The sequence below is a fragment of the Oreochromis aureus genome, linkage group 19, assembly GCF_013358895.1.
Source record: "Oreochromis aureus strain Israel breed Guangdong linkage group 19, ZZ_aureus, whole genome shotgun sequence".
Classification (NCBI taxonomy): Eukaryota; Metazoa; Chordata; class Actinopteri; order Cichliformes; family Cichlidae; genus Oreochromis; species Oreochromis aureus.
The window spans coordinates 926,436-949,081 of record NC_052960.1 but is presented as its reverse complement, the minus strand read 5'-3'; the positions used below and the strand labels follow the sequence as shown (position 1 = coordinate 949,081).

At 48.2% G+C, this 22,646-nt stretch overlaps 1 protein-coding gene across 3 annotated transcripts in view; it reads left to right on the top strand.

Annotated features, from left to right (window-relative positions):
• Positions 1 to 20,667, top strand: part of eipr1 (EARP complex and GARP complex interacting protein 1) — a 45,500-nt gene extending 24,833 nt beyond the window's left edge. For 2 of the 3 annotated variants that reach the window (XM_031749708.2, XM_039603530.1), the window contains 4 exons: positions 1,262 to 1,398; positions 14,397 to 14,564; positions 17,867 to 18,034; positions 20,287 to 20,667. In XM_031749708.2, the coding sequence (XP_031605568.1) occupies positions 1,262 to 1,398; positions 14,397 to 14,564; positions 17,867 to 18,034; positions 20,287 to 20,461 (648 nt within the window). In that variant the 3' untranslated portion in view covers positions 20,462 to 20,667. Of the gene's footprint in view, positions 1 to 1,261; positions 1,399 to 14,396; positions 14,565 to 17,866; positions 18,035 to 19,823; positions 20,260 to 20,286 lie in introns of those variants that run through there. The other variant, XM_039603529.1, reaches the window with a different exon arrangement.
• The last annotated feature ends 1,979 nt before the right edge of the window (positions 20,668 to 22,646 follow it).

Sequence of the window (22,646 nt, the reverse complement as noted above, 5' to 3'; positions counted from 1 at the left end):
CTTCTTTGACCAAGGACGATGCAGAGGATGTGAAGCAACAATGGGAGAAAGAATCAGGCTTTTCAATACCTGACGATTTATAGCAAACAACTTTTAAATGCTAATCCCTGGAGCTGGAGGGAGTTTTGGAAAAGATGCGTTTGTTATTTGAAAGATGAGGTCGACCGAAGTCGACATCCAACTGTTTTTGGAAAGAAGCTTTGATAATTATCTATAAAGTTTTAGGTATTAATATTTCTCATAATGTGTTCTTTATAAAAACTAGAAATAAATTCTGACCCCTTGAATCTGCGGCGTGAGGAACTTTATTCTTTCAGTGTGTTTGTTGATCACTGGAGGGCAGCACCGCAACTTTATGACTTACGGATAACATCCGGTTGCTTATTGATGCACAAAGGAGCAACAACGTCAATAATTTAATAATTCAATAACTTAAGCTGGAATCACAAAGCAACATATCAAAGCCCAGATTGATCCCTGTGCATCCGCTGGAGTTCTGGAGTATTATTACTTTTATTTTCTAGTTCTTGGTTCTTGTTAGATGTTGGTTCTCCTTCGTGTCCAGTCTCGTCTCTGTTTCATGTCTTCTGTTTAAAGTCAGCCGTGTCTGTCTACACTGTTGTTTTGTCAAGGTCATATACCTTAGTCTCGTCTCTGTGTTAGTCACTTCCTGTTTTATTTTGACAGTCCCTCTTGTGTTTCCTTCGTGTCCTGTTGGTTAGGTTCTGTCCAGCTGTGTTCCCACATGTGTCCACTCTGCCCTGATCTCCTCCTGTGGTCTGCGTCTCCCTCGCCCTCTCCTGTTTTTGTTTTTGGCATCTTTTTTTCCAGTAAATTAAAGCTGTAACTTGTTCCCGACACACTCCGTCTCAGGACAGTGGAGCTAAACGAGGCTAAAAAGCAGTGTGCAGACATGTCCTCCCATCAAACTGCACACATCCAGCCTTTCTTTATATGCAGGTATTGTGAAATGATTATTATTAGAGTCTTTAAACGAATAGTGAATCAGTTTAACGCCAACAGCACGAGTTGAGGTGTGTTTGCAGGAGTGTACCCGCCGCCCTGATGCGTGCCACTAATACCCCAAATATTACTACAGTTGTTAGCGAGCGATTGTAGTTTTGAGAGCGGCCTGCAGAGAAAATGACTCCTAATAAAGCCTCATTATGCTGATTTAATGAGCTGCTCCGGCTCGACCTGTCACACACATACAGATGAAATTCTTGTCCCTGCTAACGAAGGCGCCGCCGTCCCTCTGCAGGTCTCCAGCACCGCCACCCTTGAGGGTAAAGGTCAGCTGAAGTTCACCTCCGGCAAGTGGAGCCCCCACCACAACTGCAGCCAGCTCGCCACAGCCAACGACACGGCCATACGAGGCTGGGACCTCCGCACCATGAGGTGAGCGCCTCCGCCCGAGGGATGCTTTAGGTGCTTTATTTAGGTGACGTGCAGACTTCACCTCCTTTTTCATGGCATTGATCCCTGAACCTGATGGAATAAGTCCCACAGCAGCCGCTGAGCTAAGGCAGAGTGTCACTGACGGTTGGTGAGGTGGGTTTTTTTATTCTTATTTGCCAATCAGCATTAATGCTCTGCTTTTTTCTTTGCACCTGATTAAAAGGACCTGACGTCTGTGTAAATCTGACAGAAGTGAGTCGTGTACGTTAAACTCTGAGCTTACTGGTTTTACTGGGTGTTTGCATGTCATTACACGCAGACATTTGAATGCACTACACAGAACTGTGTGTTTAATTTGACTCATCATGTTGAGGGAGTTTTGTCATGACTGCCTCTCCGTGCATCAGGAAACACATGCGTGTGTTAAAGTTTTCATATTACAGCTTCAGAGCAGGTTCAGATCATCTCATGCTGTGAGCAGATTTTGGTGTTTTCTGGTACTGATGAAAACTTCCTGTAACCGTTGGAAACGAGCAGTGTCATAAATGTCATTAATGACTGAGTCGTTAGTCATTATTGGATATCGAGTTAAAAGGCCCTCCGAGAACACAAACCTCCACCGAGCCAGCTCACTCGCCGGGAGGTAAAACAATAGGTTTCTATTTGCTGTGTATGCATTTTGATTCTTTGTTCATTTTAAACCGACTTTAAGATGTTTGCAGTGCAAACAGTGCTCTGCTGAAACCAGTTCATCATATACTGTAATGTACTTGTCATCATTTTGAGTAGGGAGCTAATTATGTTAGCAAAGCTGAAAACTGTCATACTGATGTAAGAAGTGCTACATCAGGTTAGCCGAGTGTCCGGAGTATCAGCCTGTTTATCGTGTCATAGTTGCAAACCATGTTTCTTAAGTATTTATCCCGTTTTTCATTCTGTCTGAAAACTCGACTGCTGGAAAGGTTTTGAGTGAATTCTGATCAGACTCTGTAGCGGTGCAGACGGGAATCCAATATCAATGTCACTTATTGATTCTCGGTGGCTTCTCGTTAGCGTCAGAGTCACCGCCATCTCTTCATTCATGCTGAGGTCAAATGTTTGTGCATGTTGGAGATATTTCTGCTTTGTTGTGATTGGTGTTGGGGTTGTTACTCAAAGATGAAACCAGCACAGACACTTCAAAGCGGTCGTCATGGTGATTCTGCTGTAGAAACACGTCTGTCACCTGTTGACGTTCAGGCTCTGGCTGCAGGGCTGGAGTCTGCATACACTCAGCTCTAACGTCACTCTGGGGTCTTGGCTAGCTTAGCGTTAGCATAGCATATAGAAAGTACCATATACAGATTTAATATATGTCACATTTGACCTCTGGCTTCATTTTTATATTAAACATTGTCTTTTCTTTCAAATTGACACCAAATTGTGTTTTATCTTTAAAGAAAGTATTTCCAAGACAAAGACAATGAGCTGCTGTTAGTTACAAATATACTGTAGTATAATATTAAACTACATATGAACTTGCATCAGGTAAGAATGTGCCACCATGACAAAAGCCTCCATAGAGTTTCATAAAAAATCAAAGTGATTTATTATGAACAATTAAGAGTATTTTGTATATAGTATTTTGTAAAAATAATATTTTGATCACTTTAAGGTAATTTTACATAAAAATAAATGTGCCTTTATTTAAAAAGAACTGTAATATTTTGAACCTTTAAGTGCTGTTTAAACACTCATCGATCGTGGCCTGTGGGTCTTTATCCGATTCCAACATTATGAAATAATATTTTTGGCACAGTTACATCAGAGGCTTTGCTGATGTGATGAGGCAGTTAGAAAACCTGCGACACTACAGGCAACACAGTGGAAACACTGCTCACGGCACTCGGCTGCAGTTAATTAGCATATGGACACTTATAATGCATAAGTCAATAAAGGACTGGCAATGAAACGAGGCTTAAGGGGAATCAGATGTTATATTGTCCACCCAAAGCCAGAACTGCTCCACGAATCAAATTCATTCACGATTAGTGAGATTTGTTGTTCTGCTGGCTCGAGTCTGTGGATGAATTAAAGAACTCGAGTCCTGACCCACAGTGAGGAGCTCTGTTGGCTCTACGGTAACCGTTACCTGCCTGTGAGCACCTGGCCTGGAGTCTGCTGTTTATGCGTTCATCAGAGATGACCCTGACTAAATCAGCATGATCAGGAGCGGGGTTTAAAGTGGCTTGCAGCTTTTAGTAGTCCATCTTGAGTGGAGAAGACACACCCACATGTAGTTCAGGTAGCGAATCAGAAGAAGGCTGTCTGAAAGGGGGCGGAGCTAACACAGCTTGTTTCAGACCGAGGATGAAGGATGGAGGGATTATTATGAGCTGTGGCTCCGAGCTGCAGTTTGTTGTCGTAGCTGTTAGCTTTGTGTTTCTAACAAAGACGAACACACAAACCTGTGCGGTCTCTGCTCGTATTTGCATCCAGGTGTGTCTGTCGGCTCTCTGCGGACGCCCGTGAATCGAGTCCAGCGCGTTCTTCTGCTCGCCAGATGATGAAGTGCGAGGCGGCTGAGCACTAATGTTCCTGTGTGACACGGAGCATGTGTACTACCACACATTAACCTTGTAACTGCAGGTTATCAGCAGCCCACCTCCCAACCTCTCACTGTGTGTGTGTGTGTGTGTGTGTGTGTGTGTGTGTGTGTGTGTGTGTGTGTGTGTGTGTGTGTTTCTGCACTTGATGAGTGAGGTCAGCGTGTGTTTACGTGTGGGCTGTGCTGCAGGAATAATAATCACCTCGCCATCGATCGCCATGATAACAGCAAAGTGCTGAAGAGACTGAGAGGGGTGCCGGGTGAAGGAGAGAGTGAGAATGTATTTACACGATGCGTATCACAGGGCCAGATAAGATAGTTGAATCATTGATATGGCTCCCCGTCAGCCCCATAACAAATTAAAGAGTTCCTGCACACCCCGTTTTGGCCGCTCTCCTCCCGCTGTGCTGTTTTGAAGGATGCAACAGTGCTGATTTAGCCGTCGGCACAAAGGGAAGGAGGGGGCGGCGGAGCGGGGCTTGTTAGCAGACAGCAGCCTCATCCCTGATATCGCTGTGAAAACACACCATTATAGTCTGCAGGGACACGCGCAGCCAGCAGAGGGCGCACTGTGACAGACGTTTCAAAGAAAAATAATAAAATGGTCCGATAAGGACGATCGGCTTTTTCTTTGGTTTGAATTAAATAAGATGTTTGTGCAGGAATTTATCCAAGTGCTGCACTTTGATTCATTTTTTCATTTTAAATATGCGGTTCATGGTTTTCTAAAATATGCTGAAACTTGGAAATCACCGGAGGAGCTCTTGCAGCACATTTGTTTTTTTTCTTGGATTCCGACGTATTTGCATCCTCGTTTGAGTCGTTCGGTTCAAAGTGTCTGAAGCAACAGCAGGTAAGGTGATGTACAGAGGAGGTCGGGGTGGAGGCATGGGACAACCAAACATCAAACTAACAAACCACATTTCGGTTACAGTTAAAGTCAAACCTGATCTTCTCCTCTTTGAATTTATACCTCCACCTGACCGGAGGACGGCACCTGAGCGGCCTCATATTCAGAGGTCCAGGAAGCTCATGACCTGTGTTTGTCCCTCCAGACCTGCGTAAATGATCCATTTTAAGATAAGATAAGATAAAACTTTATTAATCCCTCGGGTGGGTTCCTCTGGGAAATTCGTTTATTAGATTAAACTGACTGAAAAATGATCATTAAGTATTTTAGTAGCTGATCTCAGAGCAGTCCTTCATGTCTCCATCAGCTCAGCACAGACAAAATGTGCACGGTTCATTTTAACTCTGCAAAGGAAACAAAAAAGATTCTCATCTGCAGAGCTTCACTTCCTGTTTAAATAAAGGTTAATTTGATGTGCTAATAAAAATAGGTCTAATGCAGCAAACAACCACAGAGAATAAATAACATGTACATGATGTGAAAACCTGGCTACAGTCCAAAACGTCATTTATTTTTATTGTTTCCTTAAAGTTCCAAACTTCTAACTTAACACGAAAAAAACACAGATTTCATTTTTCAGTCTTTTCTGAAGACGTCAGACCGTCTGCTGTCTGAGCTTTTGTGGTTTAGTAACGATGCAAACGGACAGTTTGCTGGACGATGGTTTGGGCCAAATACTGAAAATACTGGAAAGTGCAGCATTTCCTGATCGAGCCTTTTGCCCACGTTTTGATCATACATGTCGGATCAGTATGCGTGTATCACAGCTGTGTTTGTTCGATAACCATACGTTGAGAGACGAGCAGACTACCTAACCTTAACCATTAATTGGTAAAAAGAAAAATGTGCTTGTGTTAAAAAAGAACATCATTTACTTACTGTTTGTCTTCTGTTTGTCTTCAACTGACGACTCCGACACACGTGGTGGAATTTTTCGACGGTGTATGTATGAATTAACGTGATGTCTGGCACTCTGATATGCTGACCTGTCAAAACAGCGACTATTCCCGTTGGATCACAGACAGTTTGCATGGTTTGTTTTCTCTGAGCTCTTCTTTAACAGCAGAAAGACGAAGAATCAATACACAAATCTAAAAATGTAAAAGAATAAAAAACATTCAGATGTTTCAGTAGAGAGACACACACACACACACACACACACACACACACACACACACACACACACACACACACACACACGAGGTCACAGCATGTCGGGTTTGTGTTTCACTGCATGTGTGAAGTGGCTGCAAGTGTGAAAGAGCAGTCTTTGTGTGTGTGCGTGTGTGTGCACGTGTGTGTGTGTGTTTGTCAGCCTATCATCATGCTCCACTGCCTCTGCAGGTGACCTCTGAGGTGTCTCCCTCCACTTCTCTCTGACACACAGAGTAAAAATAGACCGACCCATCGGTGGTTTCTCGTCATTGCATTGAGGTTGCTGCATTCACTGACTGACTGCTCGTATTTTCTTAGGCAGAGATGATGGTGCAACACCCTCCACCTCTGGGTGACCTCGCTCTCAGACAGATCAGCAAAGGTTTGCAAATAACTGGCGTCTAATTTCATAACAGACAGATTAGTCGATGTGCGTTCATCCGATGAGCTCGTCTGCCATGTTTTTGAAACGATTTGTGGAGAAATTTCTTTCAGATCTGTGAGGTTCTGAATGTTAGCAGCTAATGTGTATTTCTGTTTATGTCGACAGCAACAGATCAAATTATTGCAATTCATCACAAGCAGAATGTGTGTAATTGACCCGTTGCAGACCGGTTACAGACCGGATGCATACTGGTTACAGAGCGGATGCAGACCGGATGCAGACTGGTTACAGAGCGGATGCATACTGGTTACAGACCGGTTACAAACCAGATGCAGACTGGTTGCAGACTGGTTACAAACCAGATGCAGACTGGTTGCAGACTGGATGCAGACTGGATGCAGACTGGATGCATACTGGATGCAGACTGATTACAAACCGGTTGCAGATTGGTTGCAGACTGGATGCGTACTGGTTACAGACCAAAATGAAACTGCAAGTTAACTGCACACGATGGCAATAATTTTGGTTGTGCGTTCAGTCTCCACAGTGTTTTCTCTGGTGTGACTGTTGCATTCTTTTTCTCCTCTTCTCTAAAATAAGGACGGGGAGTGCAGCTCCACCAGCAGCAGACGCCTCGAGCTGGTTATCTAACACCCTGGAGAGGAGCTTGGTCTCTACAGCACCCTCTTGCTTCCCAGATGCATAGCTTTAAAAAAAAAAAAATGCAAAGATAGCGCTGCTTATAAAATATATATGATGCCTGTTCTACTTTGTACTGATGTAATATGCAGCATTATGTAAATTATGGAATACTCGGCTCTGATACGGGGACAGAAAACTGTGTTTAATGGAAAATCCTGACACACTCTCACTCCTCCTCAGCCGGCTGTTCTCACTGCACCTTTGCTTTTACATTATTCACAGAGTAATCCCTGCTGTACTGAGCTGCTGTTGTGATTTTTTTTTTTTTAGGCAGGTCTGTTTCATTAATGTATTTTTAAAAGGTCTTATTTCAGCTGTGCCACAGGTCGTTAGTAAGAGCTGGGCAGCATTGTTGCAGAGATGAACAATGTGTGCAAAATCTGCATCAACTCACGGAGAGGAGCATGTGGGCTGTAACAAATATCACATAATTATATACAGCAGATTAATTAGGCTGCAGATTGGAGCTGGTGATGTGTATACAAACAGTCCAGAAAGGATCCAGCTCACTGTCAGAATAACTAAAATGTCAGTAATTCAGCTTTACTCGCACATTTTTGATTCCTAAAGCCATGTGGAGCTCGTCAATAAAGTCAGAGTCATCGGTTCACAACAATGGAATTCAGAGTGTGATTGTCTCTAATTAAAGGGCTCACAGCCATGGAGCGTAACCATGCTCGCTGGTGGTAAAGGACATAAAAACTGAGCCCAGGCAGCAGAGCTGTGCAAAAGTCTCATGCACTTTAGAGTCTGCAGTCGCTCCAGGTTTGTCCTGCGTGACACGACAACCCGAAACACACAGCCAGGTCATAAAAAACGTAAAGCATATGACCCCACAGAGACCTGCTCACAGCACCTGTGAGAGGACGCCGATCGCTCTACGTGGCGCTCCGAAGGCGCTCAGGTGACACTGCACTGATGCCTGAGGCTTCATTCAGAGGCGGTCCACTGCGTCCTGGGCCGCCATGAAGGACCGCCTACTCATTGTGTTCTTTGGACAAGCCAATCGCGCAGTTTGTTCTCAGAAAGCTGGCTCTGTCCACACTGTCAAAATTTCTAAAAGCATGTAGAGACGTGTGTGATTCGGGTCCAGTCTGCATTACTTTGGTTTCTTCTTCCAATCGCTGTCTCTCTTGGTCAGTCCACACCTCCAGCGGAGCTACTGCCAGATGTCTGGGCTGGAATCATGTTCTCAACCAGTTCAAGAACTGGGACCAGTTTCATCAGGGTGTTATTGGTATTTACTCGTTTTCGATACAGTTCCACTCGTGTAAAGGTTGCGTGATCTTCCACGTGTGTTTAGGTTTAAGCAACACAGTTACTCAGTTGGTAGAGGCAGCAGGATTTCTTGGTCGGGTTAACCAGTAAAACTACTTGGCTGGGTTCATGCATCGAGATTTCTCAGTTAGTTTAGGTAAGAGGTGGGGAACTCCAGGCCTCAAGGGCCGGTGTCCTCCAGGTTTTAGATCTCACCCTGGGTCAACACACCTGAATCACATGATTAGTTCATCACCAGGCCTCTGGAGAACTTCAAGACATGTTGAGGAGGTCATTTAGCCAAGGACACTGGAGGCCTGGAGTTCCCCCACCCCTGGTTTAGGTGATGAAACAGATTTACGTCTCAGGCATGCAGACATGCATGGACATGGATTCCCCAACCGGTTGGTGAACGGTTCCTCCAAGTTTCTGTCATTGGTTGAATTCAGTGGCAAAGAACATGCTATACCAAAAAGCTTGAGATTTCTTTGGTGGCCTTCAAAATAAGTGCCTTTTGAAGCATGTTTGTGGCACTGGTAAGGTCAACTTTTATTTTGAAGGCAAACATTCTCAGTTTCCAAGTTTCCAAGGCCGAAGAAGACTTTCCTTGGTCTGGTCTGTCCCCAGTCTGCAGGCCTGGGTGACGAGGATGCTTTGGCGCACTATAAGAATCGTGGATTTGTTCAAAGTGCCCCGTTTCCTCCTTTTTCATAGCTGCTTCCTGTTTGTGTGGGTGACTCGTCCCCCCCACAGAGGCACAAACCATTCTTCCATGTGGAACAACTCGGATGTGAAGTCTTGCTGACTGCAGAGAGTAAACGGACTCTTCACAGAAACAAAGAAATAACTCTTTTAAAATTAATTTCCCACTTCGGACACATGCATTTGGTATATTTGCAAACCAGTAACTGCTGTTTGCAAGTTAAAGACGTCTTTAAAGAGGAAAGATGAAAACAAGTTGTTAGTTTGTGAGGATCTGACTGTGGGCGCACCGGGGGGCTTTAAGCCTTTGAATAATATTAGGCTAGCTAACAGCCATGTAGTACTCGCCACTGGGCATGTAGCTGTGCCTCTCTGTGAGGGAGAGAGGCCTGTCACTGGAGATGTTCTTACTCTGCATCGACTCTGAGTTCCCTCTTGGACCCACAGTCCACAGTGAGACACACACACACACACACACACACACACACACACACACACACACACACACACACACACACTGAGCTGTGTAATAGCTGTCAGGCCTGCAGCCATACCATGCTCTGCAGGGTGCATACTGAACAGCAGTGCAGTGTTGCAGTGAAGCATGGATCCTGTACACCTCCCCTGTGGTGTGTATGTGAGCATGTGCAGAATGAGCAGATATGGAGAGCAAAGCGCGAGCAAAAGAAGCCGAAATGATAGATGGCGGTGCCGTTTGCTTCTTTAAAGGCCGGCTGTCTGCCGGTGCAAAGACGACGAGCGGACATCGTCAAACCTCCTCGCCCGGATCGGCCCGAACACCACCTGACCAAAACCGGCGTTTCCATCGCACCTACCCATCAGCGCCTCGGCGTGCCGTGATGATAGGTTAGCCGAGGTAAACCATTATTCACGAGCCTTTTCCATCATATTTTATTCACATATTCAAATCTGGCTCTATTATGCAAAAAGTGTTGGCTGTTCAAAGTATCATATTTCACATTCAAATACGGGCCATTATGCAAAAGATGTCAGCTGTTTTTGAAATAGTGCTCTTCCATATGCCACTGTTGATTTGAGGGTGACCTTTTGAACCCTGCCGCTGTCAGATCGATCATCCGTGACCTTTTCCCGCGCTCCGGGCTTTTCCTCAGAAGACACGAACCAGACATCCCGCTGTAGCTCTCATAATGGAGAGGTCGGGACCTTATGCAGGCTTTAAAATAATTACAGAGAACACCTTTACGTTTAACACCCCCACCGCCACCGCCGTGCTTATTTAGCTGCTCCACCTGCCGCAGCACTGTACAGAGTTTACAGGGAGAAAGGAGGAAACTGGGTTTACAGATATCTGCATGTGAATATTTGCACTCTTTGGCCTTTGTTTCCTGCACTTCTGATTGGTTATCAGTTGGTACAGTAACCTCACCGCAGTCATGTGATCGGTCAGATGTTTTATTCAGTAAGACCTGAGAATATAAAATCGTCATGAAAGAGTTCAGCGAGATCAGAGATCAGGTGAGCAGGAAGCTCATTCTATATTTGTGTTTATGGTCAGGGGCGTCGCCCCCTGCTGGGCAGTAGAACAAACGCAGGTTTCAGGTGTTTAAACTTCGTTTATGTTGGAAGTTTGGACTCTTTGCTTCACACTAACCTCGGTGCTCTCCTCCATCGTTTAGGCTGCTTGATGCCATGATCCTTTACTTTTTGTTCGTTTGCAGGCTCCTCCCCTGCCCCCCCTGCCTCCCTCTCCTGCTCCCATCTTTCTTTCTCTGCCAGCTCCATCTCAAAGCCAGGCTTTAATTTTGATCAGCGATGAAATGATTGCTCTCCTCTTTCGATTTTTCTTCTCTTCCCCCTCCCATCTCGCTGTGGTTGCCATGGAAACAGGGATGTGTGCGTATGTGTGTGTGTGTGTGTGAGATTGTCGATCCCCTCAGCAGAGAGATTTATCACCCAGACTAAGCCAGTGTGTGTGTGTGTGTGTGTGTGTGTGTGTGTCTACCTTTGTAGCTTCCTGCTCACTCTGCCTGTATTTACACACATAAATGGTATTTGTGGGAGTGTGTTTTCCCGGTTTTATGTTTTTATCTGCGTGTGTGTGTAACAGTGTGTGTAATAGGTCCCCGTCCCCTCGTCAGCCCCCCCCATCACACACACTCGCTAGATGACTTAAGATTGAGTGTGTTTGGTGGGTCGGGCCAACTGCGGCTCTAATCCTGCTCGTGCAAACATAAACACACACAAACACACACACACACACACAGTCCCAGGTCCCTCCTCCATTAGGCCGGGCCGGGGGAGGGCAGGGTTGCGTGTGCCGGTGTGTGCGTGCGTGCTTGGAGGGGGGATCGCTCAGAGACACCAGAGAGGGAAAGAGCGAAACTAACCCAATTTCCTGCTCCATTTCCTTTTCACGCGGCGGGCGCGTCCCATTCCACAGCGGGCCGGGGTGAACACCAGCCACCCTACAGCCCCGGGTCACGCCTTATACCTCAGAGTCGCACGCAGGACAGGGAGGCGGCGCTGTAAATAAATCATGTGCTGTGACTCGAAATTACACATGAAATTGCTATTTTGAGAGCGACTGAAGTTCACCAGAAGTTCCGAGTCAGCTCGGATCAGGAAGCTGCTGCTTGACGAGCTCGGCCGTATTTATTCCTACCGGCGACCCAACATCCCCGTGACCCGCACACGCATCAGCATCCAGGAAAGTGATGTCACAGGCAGGTCAGAAGGACCGCTGTCATTGAGGCAGGTACGACTTATCCTCACTGATGCTGCTGTCGGTATGTTGGAGTGACACAAAGACGTAACCATGGTGACGGATGTTATTGACATCAATTATATTTTCATATCGAGCTGGAGTAGGAGTGTCCTCATGGTCAGAAACACTGACGGCATCACAGCACACAGGAAATGAGAGCCGCTCATTTATAAAAGCATCAGGATGTCTGAAGCCTGTTTATCTTCAGCCAGATGGAAAACATCTGTCAGCTCATCAGAACATCAGCAACGCTCGTGGCCTCCATCGGAGAAATAATTCAGACATGTAGAAAAAACAGAAACAATCAATCATTTCATCCACGTACATCTAAGGGTGGGCGTGGTCGTGCGGCTTTGGGCCAGTGAGCAGTGGGTGTCCAATGAGAAGACATATTTGGTCCATCCTCCGTCTTCTCCTGCTTGTGTGGGTTCAGCGGGTCGAGTCTGTCATGTGTGATGATGCTAAATAATAAAAAACTTGAACCACGCCGTGACCGACGCGGCGCAGAGCGTCAAACCTTCAGGGTGACGGCTCACCTCAGATCTGCAGGTGTGTGCAGAGCGTGGGTCCCCTCCGCTCTCTGTGGGCTTCCAGGCAAACTTCTTCCTCGTTGTTTGACATTTCCCGAGTCGCTCACAGTCCCCGAGCCGTCTTGACCTAATTGGAGCCCAGCGGTCTGCCTCGGGTCGTTCTCTTATTCCTCCCTTATTTTAATGAGATTTTTAATTAGCATGTTAATTGCCTATCACAATCAGCGGGGCGACGAGCTAGCTGGCTAGCTGCTGTTGGCATCCAGCTGCACCACAACACAGAGGCTTTCCACGCCGCCGAACAAAGCCGTGCCGGGCCAGCCTGCAGAAAACCTGCAGTTTCTGCAACACTGCGTTGCATTTGTGGCCGAGGCGTCGCTACATCCAGATAATTACCACTTCACTCACGCAGGTTTCCACTGGATTAGCGCCGTCAGCCACTCGAGTCTCCTCATGTATAATTTGCACGCTCAGGTGTCACGTTTGTGAAAATGTGGACACAACAGGCAAGAAGTAATGAACACAAAGGAAAAATCACTGAATGCGAGCTCAGAGAAACAAAGACAAAAAACAGGAAGTGACCAGAGCTGAGGCCAGACCACGGGCTGATCCCTGCCACCGGGTCTGGGTTGGAGGCGGAAACAAAAGAAGCCGTGTGATGGCTGCATGCCGAGTGTGATTGTCTGCTCCAACTATCACCTCCGACTCCGGAGCAAACCAAAGCAAACAGCAGGTAAAATGTGGAGCTTGCTCCGTTCCATAAATGTCGCCTTCATTTGTCTCCATTAAGTTGTCATTTTCAATTCTGCAGCCTCAGAAAGAACCGAGCCGGCACTAAAGACCAAACTCTGAGATCATTCCTGGACTAAACTTAGTTTTACTTTTGATGAATGCAGCATGTTAGTGATAACCGTGTAGCAGTGGTCTCTCTGTGAGCCCGGGCCCGTCATCTTCCTGGACGGGAAGGTTGGGGGTTCGATGCCCAGCTGCTTCAGTGTGGTCAGGTGGAGCAGAAAAGCAGAATGACACCTGTACATTTACCAGATTTCTACCTCCCGTCCCACTTTAGCTGAACCCTCTCAGATGATGCAGAGGTGGTCCTGATGGATCAGCTGACCTCAAGCCCCACCCACATCAGCTTCAGCCTCAGCTCATACCTGCCTGTGCAGCCGAGTAACAAATCACGTACACTTCAGTGTCTAAGCTCCTTTAGTCTCTGCAAGCTGCTTTGGAACCCACCCCGGCCTGTTCCATTTAATCCATGTTGTATTTTAAGACTTTTGTTTTTCAGTTTTCATAGAATAAAATGTGAAGAACAGCAGCTTTAAATGTTTCAGCTCCGGGCTTTTGTTGGGCGCTCCGTCTTTTTAATAACATTTTAAATGCATTCATTCTCTGGGTGGTGTAAAAAGCTCAGTCTACGCGCCTCCACCCGTGAGCTCTGGGAGCACTGGTTCTTCCCTGGTGATGCTCCACTAATGAGAATCTTTAAGATCACGGCGTTTGCTGTCATTGTGCTCACGCTGCGCTCCAGCTGACCGAGCCAGAGAGGAAGCGATGCGCTACGATGGCAGCGCTTCACGGGTGACGGCCTGAATTCGCCTCTTAAAGCGGTAACCGCAGAGGAGTCGCTGCTCTGAGGGCAGAGGAGGAAGCGCGTGAGAGCGGGGATGGTTTTTCTTTTAAAGGTGTGTTTAAGGGAGATAAACGGAGGTGGAGGCGCTGTCGTGGCTGTTAGCAGGAAGTCGAGGCTGTGCCGTTATGAGGCTCGCCTTTGTAATTTACCACCGCCGGTGTCGGCCACTTTATTGAGGCTGGCCTTTGCTGACAGACGGCGAGGCAGAGAGGCTGTGATTACCCGGGAAGCCTTGGTGAAGCTTCCTCTCGCTCATATCTGCTCTTGTTGTTCCGTCTCCTCCTCCTCTTCCTCGTTGCTTCCTCTCACTCTCACCCTGCTCGTTTCTGCTTCTGTGCGTTTGCCTTCTTCCCTCTAACCTCCCCCCTCTCTCTCTCTCTCCCTCCAGTCAGATCTACTGCATAGAGAACGCCCACGGTCAGCTGGTGCGCGACCTGGACTTTAACCCAAACCGTCAGTACTACCTGGCCAGCTGCGGGGACGACTGCAAGGTCAAGTTCTGGGACGTTCGCAGCGTGCAGGAGCCCGTGAAGACGCTGGAGGAACACTCGCACTGGTGGGTGGATGCAGAGAGGTCAGGGCGGGTGTCCCACACCTGAACCGTGCCCGTGTGTGGGTGGTGTTCCAGCTGGAGTGTCTCAGGTTTTTCTTTATTTTTGGGTCAAATCTGAAAGTAGTTATTGTAGTTTTCTTTAAATACAGTAACTTCAGTTTATTTAATGCAGCCATGCGACCTTTAACCTTCATGTAACCCGACGTGGCTGCAGCTCAGGAGGTTCGATCCCCGGCTGCTCCAGTCTGCGTGCCACAGAGCTGTAACAATCAGTCCGTCCGTTATTTCTTTTCACAGTTTCAGGCCTCTGAGTACAAATGTGGAGCTGTAAGTATTTACCAGCATTTGGAGTCGTGACGTCACACCTGCAGCACATCTCCAGGTGAAAATTTCAGGGCTAAAAATTTATTTCAGCTTTTTAAAAAACAATCAGATTTACACCGAGGCGGAGAATAACCTGCAGCAGTTTAATATCTGCAGGAAGCAGCGCTGGTGCCTCATGTTTGATCTGTTTCTGATCATTCACTGCAGGAAACCTCCCAAAGTGCATTCTGGGTAAACTTTCAGGGCTCTTCTCGGCCTGTGGCAGAGGTGTCTGCTCAGAAGACCATAGAGCAGGTGAAGCATCTCTTCGTTACCTGCAGGATCATCTGCATGGCCTCGTTAAATATAACAGCTGATTCTGAAGGTGTTTAAAACTCCGACTCTGGTTCCACAGCAGTGATTGAAAAGTTTTCCACCCACCTCCAGAACGAGCAGCGAGATGTGGTGACCTGTCAGAGGTGAATGATGAGGGCGGGGCAGCAAATGACAAAGGTGGGAACACAGACAAGGACAGGAAGTGGAAGGCACAGAAAGTCACTGCCAAAATAAAACAGATGCAGACAGAGACGAGAAGCAAACATGAGCTTTAATATTTGAGAGGCTGCCCGTGTGCATGTGTGCAAACCTCTGCTGACTTCATCTGCAGAACCAACTGTAGCATCGCAGGACAGCTGAGCCGCAGCGAGGAGAAACATGGCCATGCCGCTCATTGGTTCCTCCTTTTATTAACGCCGTTATCTCCCAGCTAATGAAACGGCCCGACCGCTCCCGCTGCAGGAAAAGTTCGTCATGCCCTCATTACTAATTAAACACGCAGCCACTCGCTTTGTCACCGAGGACCGGAGCGCAGCGCTGCCCGGCCTGCTCGGGGTCGTCCGCTCTGCAGCTCCAGGCGTCGCCACGAGCTCGGCGCAGTGAGTGAGTGAGTGTGTGTGTGTGTGTGTGTGTGTGTGTGAGCTGAATAGATGATCAGTGTGTCTGAGAGCCAAACTGGGCTACTGCTGCAGCACCAATCCTTACCTGACACACACACACACACACACACACACACACACACACACACACATTATCTCCAAACCAAAGTAGAGTTGGCAAACATATCCATGGCTGCAGATGGGATCTCTTGTGATACGAGATAGAGGTAGGTGTGTGTGTGTGTGTGTGTGTGTGTGTGTGTGTGTCACCATCTAATCTGTCTTTCTGGACATGTTTTCATTTTATCTCTGTGTGTGGTTTCACTGTGTGTGTGTTTGTGTGTTCTGTATGTTCATGCATCTTTTGTGTGGTGCGTATATGTGTGTGTGTGTGTGTGTGTGTGTGTGTCCGTGCGTGCTTGTTTGTCAGAGCGCAGCCAGGATATGGCCTCGGGGCTGCTGGGGGTATTAGGGACTATTTTTTAGCAGGGAAGCGGATTAGGGGAGCGCGGGGAACGGCGTGGCCGTGGCTGATTTTCTGTCAACAGCCTCGGTTATCCCTCAATCCCTCCCTGTGAGGGAACTGGGACTCTGAGCTGCACCCCCGGGCTCGCAGAGAGAGAGCAAGGCGGGAGTCGGAGTCACCAATCAGAGAGAGCGAGGAGAAAGGTGGGGAGGAGAGAAAGAAAGCATCATTTATGATATCATCAGCTCATGAGAAGCTCAGACGTCGGCCGCGAGGAGCCAAATCCCCATTGTTGGCATGTGAACGCTCGCAGAGACGCACCGTGGAGCCGCCGTGTTTACCGCATGATCGTGTGGGCGCGAGTGCGTGAATGAGATGGATGCAGGAGCTTCTCGTGTGGTCTGCTCACACGCGATCGGTCTGAGCGTTTGGCTCTCACACGTAGCGTGCTCTTACAAATAAAGGCATTTTTTTTCCTCCAGATGTTTGAGCCCATCTCTACAAAAAACACCAAAAACGCAGTGATGGGAGGGGCTAATGTAAGACGTTCACCAGTGATAGGTCCTCAGGTTTTGTCACCATGATGTCCTTCCCACTAATGCGAGCTCAGTTACTGCTGGGAATCTCTGTGCGGCTCCTCTGAAGGCAGCCTGGCTCCCCTGTGCTGGTGGAAAACTTTACATATTCAGCTCATTTCTGACTGAAGGTGAACGTCCTGCTGGTTCAAACCCAACATGGTGCTGAGGTCAGACTCAGGTGTGCGGGCGAGTGAAACCACACATCTGTGAGAGATGAGAATATAAGATATCACTGTAATAATCACTGTAATAATGACCGTACTTATTACTACATTTAGTTTAATACTAATTAGAATAGAATTCAACTTTATTGTCATTGCACACGTCACAAGTACAAGGCAATGAAATGCAGTTTGCATCCATGCAGAAAGTGCTTTAGCAATAATAAAGATATATTACAGAATATGGATCTATCATAGGTGTGTTACAATGTACCCGGTATGAAGGTATGTAATGAATATGCTATAACTATAAGTATGCACAGGCTGTAGTGAGTGTGACAACTTCACGCCGTACTCACTGGGAGCGGAGGCGGAGCCTCTGATGTCATCATCAGTTCACTGATGAGGTCACGGTTCGAGGGAGGCGGCCCATGTTTTCATATTTGGTCTGTGGTGAGCTGTCTGAAAGATGGATGTGGGTCTGGGGGCGTGGCTTGTTGTTATAGTTCCATCATGAGCGAGTCGGCTCCAGGACGTGTAGCTGTGAGCGATTATAACATGAGAGCAGCCTCCCTCAGCGTCTCGGTCACAGTGGAAACGTGCATGCAGTGTGCTGTGACTCATCCAGGTGATCGCTCCGTGTCTTACCTGTGCTGTAGGGGAGGGGCCTGCTGTTCCTCTGACGGGTGGTTCTAGGAGACCCTGTTTGGAAGCGAGGTCGTTTACGTGCGATTTATGTGTGCATGGATGTAAAAGAGCACCGCTCCTATTCTAACCAACGCCTCGGTGTGTGTGTGTGTGTGTGTGTGTGTGTGTGTGTGTGTGTGTGTGTGTGTGTGTGTGGGTGTGGGTGTGGCCTCAGGGTGTGGAGCGTCCGCTACAACCACAGCCACGACCAGCTGGTGTTGACGGCCAGCAGCGACAGCCGCCTCATCCTCTCCAACATGGTGTCCATCTCCTCGGAGCCGTTTGGACACCTGGTGGATGACGAGGAGCTCAGCGAGGGGGAGGAGCTTCACCAGGAGGACAAGTAAGAGAAAACACTGGCTTTGACTTCAGACACATCACATGACTTTGATGGAACGCTGCAAAACCTTGGGTTAAGGGTCAGAGGTTAGCTGTTTGTGCGTGGGCGGGGCTTAAAGGTGTTTGATCAGGGCTGATATTAGTTTATTTCCTTCTCCGCGCCTCCTTTAAACACGATCAGGTGCAACTTTATTATTCTGGATTCACATCTTTGAGTTTTCCCGAGGCCTTCGTGACCTCTGACCTCTGTGCCGATGCTGCGATGTTATCCTCCACATCAGCTCTGTGTGAAGGCACGCCGTCAGCTCTCAGTAGATTTTTAATCATTTTGCCCGGTTTGTACACGTGTGTGGTGCCGCACGGAGCCTGGTGAGGCGAGCGCGGCGTATTCTGAGCGCGTTATTTGATAATCGTCCTCTCAGATGAAAGCTGACGGGCTGAACCTTCGCTCTCGGGCTCTCCGGCGCTCGCGGTGATAAAAGTGAAAACATTAAAAATGCGTTGCTGTCAAACACTTCCGGAGTTTTTCTCTGTGGCGTTTAGAGCTGATTCCCACACAGCAGGGATATCGTCTGTAATGGTTCCAAACCTGCCGCCGTCCTCCATCCATTACGCTCCCAGTCCCCCGCTCAGCCTCAGCCGCCGGCTCTCACCGTCAATGACCGACTCTCATCCACAATTATCAGCTCTCCTTCCTAATCACCAGCACTCAGCTCCAGTTTGAACCCTCCCACTGCAGCCACTGACCCTCTCGTCTGCCGCTGCGTGTCCACTCCACAGTTCCTGGACGCCGGCGTTCCTCCCGTGGGATTGTGGGTTTTTTTGCAGACTGTACGTTTTGTTTCCTGGTGAAAAAGACTGTTCAGTCTTACTGTCCAACCATGAAGGCAAACCTGACAGCGTGTGCAGGAATTAGACCTGACCATAAAGATAATAACAATGACAGAAGTTTGATTGTGGGCGGGGCTTAGGGAGCTTGAGTCACACTAGACCAAAAAGAGGACGGCGACCTCCCTGCAACCAAAACGATCTGACAGATTTCGCCGCTGTGACTGCCGCGTTCATCTCCGTGGCGCTCCCTCTGCTGCGCAGTGTTTAGGTCACAGCCTGACCGAAAACATGAACACAGGCCAAAGAACCCCGACGAGCGTGCACGTGGAGGCTGCAGAGGCGTGCCCAGTGAGATCATCAGCGTACCTGCTGCTCACCTGAAACAGTAAAATGTCACGGCGGTGTCCGCCCGATGACACGACGCCTAAACCCTCCGACTAAAGGGGGCCGGGCCGAGTATTTATCAGACGCACTCACGTGAAGCGCCTCGTCCGCATTTCTCCTCCTGATGGATCCGTACGAGCGACGAGCTGAGGAGTGATTTTATTTCGGGCCGCAGCCCAGAGGGAGCCGCTCGAGCCGGCGTGAAACGGTTAACGTGAAATATAAATCCAAATATTTGTGTCAGGATTTCCCCTCAGGAGCGCTAACAGCGGCGGGTTTGGGAGGAAGTGGGGACGGCGCTAACGCTCCATCATTATCCTGAAGTCTGATTTACCGCCGCTGCTCTACAGCTGAGAAACCATCGTCTCAGGTCGATAAGGGGGAAACAGAAACAGGAAGTGACCTCACAGACACTCAGCAGCTCATCTTTTTTTATTAAGTTGGGAGAGTCTCCAAACGTCTGCGCGCTCACGACCATAAAGTCACGTGGTGTGTATTTTTCCTGCGTTATTGATTTTATTGCTTTATTAGTTTTTATTATTAATGTTGATAAAAATTTTGTGTGTTATTATATTTAGATACAAACAGACGTTCGTGCCATGAACACACGAGTCCATAAAAGAATTAAACACACGCGACACAGACAGGAACGCTCACGTCATGTGACGACCTGCGTGAACGACGGCGGGATGCAGATTTCTCCAATTCTGAATATGTTTAAGGTTCCATGAAGGTTTGAGTCGATGAAACCGGGAACGCTGAGGTTCACAGCTGAACGGTCGCGGGTTCGAACCTCGCAGGTCAACGGTGCCTCTCTCTGACTGGTGACGGCAGATTTGCTCCTCCAGCGTTCAGAGCAGCGGCTCTGTTGCCACTCGTGGTGCTGATGCTGCTGCTGCTGACCTGATGACGCTTGTTTCTATGGATACCGCCCATCATTGTGTTGGAAACATTATCTAAGTCAACCTTTCAGTGAAAACAAGACAAATGAAGCTGCCTCATATTTCACAGCTCACCTGTGTCTGTGTGTTTGTGACGCAGGGGTAAGGAGCCGCTGAAAGACAGCGTGGTGTCCACCTACGAGGAGCACGAGGACAGCGTGTATGCGGCGGAGTGGTCGTCGGCCGACCCGTGGCTCTTCGCTTCGCTCAGTTATGACGGACGGCTCGTCATCAACAGAGTCCCGCGCGCCCTCAAATACCGCATCCTGCTCTGAGCGGGGTCGTGCTGCGTGTGTGTGCGTGTGTGTGCGTGCGTGTGCGTGTGTGTGCGTGCGTGTGTGTGCGTGTGTGTGCGTGTGTGTGCGTGCGTGCGTGTGTGTGTGTGTGTGTGTGTGTGTGGGGCTGTGACAGGCTGTGTTGATGCTGACCGCTGTAAAAAACATCTGTGTTGCTTAGAAGTAAAAACTGGCTGATGGATGACGTTTGTGTTTGTGTGCTTCTTTAATGTTGGCTGTGACGTCAGTGGGCGGGGCCACAGGTACGCAGGGCTACAGATCCAAACACGGCTGTGACAGCGCCGTCTTTTCTTTGTGACAACAAATCTTTAACAAAAGCGTTGTTTAGTTCTTGTCATAATTTAAGCACGTAAGCTGGTTTTAGTCTAAACTTGACTCGAGGTTTGCCTGCATTCTTTTTAATGTCCACCAGGGGGCGAAACTGTGTTTGCAGAAAGGTTTGACGCTGAAGAAGAAAACGACCCTCAGAGTCTTTGGACTCAGTCGCTGACTGACAAACTCACTTCGCAGGTTTTGGTCCTTCTAAGTGTCAGAAAGGAGGAACGTGCTGATTGGCTAACAGGGAGCCAATGAGGATGTGGTCCCACAGTCAGAAACACCCCTTGCTCACCAAGATGGTGACTACACACGTCTTAACAAAGCGATGTCATTAAGCAGTGAGTGATGTCGCTGTTGCTACCTCCATCTTTTATATACAGTCTGTGGTTTTGGCCCATCAGCGCACCAACATCAGACCAGGAAATATTTCCACTTCCTCTGACTTCGCTCACTCTCCTGCCGCCCACGCCGCCATCCTCCCTGCCCCTCCGTGGATCTGTACAGTGCGTGCCGAGGCCGATCGATGGCGGCGACAGTTCGAGGCAGACGGCTCTGACGGGCCTTTTAATTGCAGCTCGACTCCAACCATCACAATGAAGGAGGAGCCGTGCACTTCATTAGGTATGCCAGTCAGCAGCAGCAGAGCTGTGGCTGAATACTCAACGTATGCATCTATCTAATCAGAAAGGCTGCTCTCACACACACACACACACACACACACACACACACACACACACACACTCGGAGGCCTCGTTGCCCCGCAGTCAATTATTAAGAAGAGGGATCAGGGTGGAGATGCAGAGGGACGGCGAGCGTCGCCTTCTCCTTCCTGTCGTGTGCAGACGTGTGAGGGCGAGTGTGACACAGTATGAAATTATGAATGCAGCTTTCTGACCCATCAGTCAATCCGCCTGCTAATAACCGCTGAGTGTTTGCATGCCAATCGATGACAGCACCTTTTTAGTATGCCTGCGACAAATTACATTAGCTGTGATGCATCGATGGTCGATGTGGAGATCTGGATGCGTGCTGACAGCGTGAATAACCTGCATCATATTCGGCTGCTATTTACAGCCTGCGGTGCTTTCCCGGCCAAGAACACGTGATGTCAGCTGGTGGGTGAAGCAGGAATCTGTCGTTACCCTCCAACATCAAACACACCCCACGTGCTTTCTCACACTTCTGTTTTTCAGAGCGGTTCTGTTTCCAGAATCAAACTCTGAGCCTCCTCTGAGTTAAACGCCACCCAGAGTCTGTGGCTGTTCTCCCAGCTGTCAGCATCAAGAGCCAGCTCCACCTGCTTACATCCATCGTCCGCACCAGCCTGGAGGGCATCAGCGAGGATCACCAAAAGGTCTTCTGACTGAGGAGCCCATGTCAGATTGTCATGATGTGATCATAGTATGACATCACCAACAAAGAGCAATTCTCCACACCGCCTGCAGAAGACACCGAGCCATCCTTCAAATGGAAAACCACTGAATCCTGAGAATGCCGTGACGTGGAAACCTCCAATAAAGACCAGAAACCACGCTTGTTACCCGAGAGTGGGAAGGTCTTTCAAACTGGGAGGTTGATGTCACGGTCAGCTCAGCCAATAGTTATAGAGCTGACGATGCAAAGAGAGGACACAAGGAGAACACGGAAGATCGTTCCAGGTCTGGGGAGGAGTTCACTGCGGGAAAGGAGACGGGTCCTGGTGAGTCCACAGGGATTTCCAACAGAGAACGAAGCCGTCCACCATGATTAGCATCAGCTGTGTTTGTTTCCTGTTACATCAGTGCGTAACAGCCGCAGCTCCTCGTCGTGCTCTTTGTTTCCTGCCTGTGAGCGTTCCCCGTTTCTG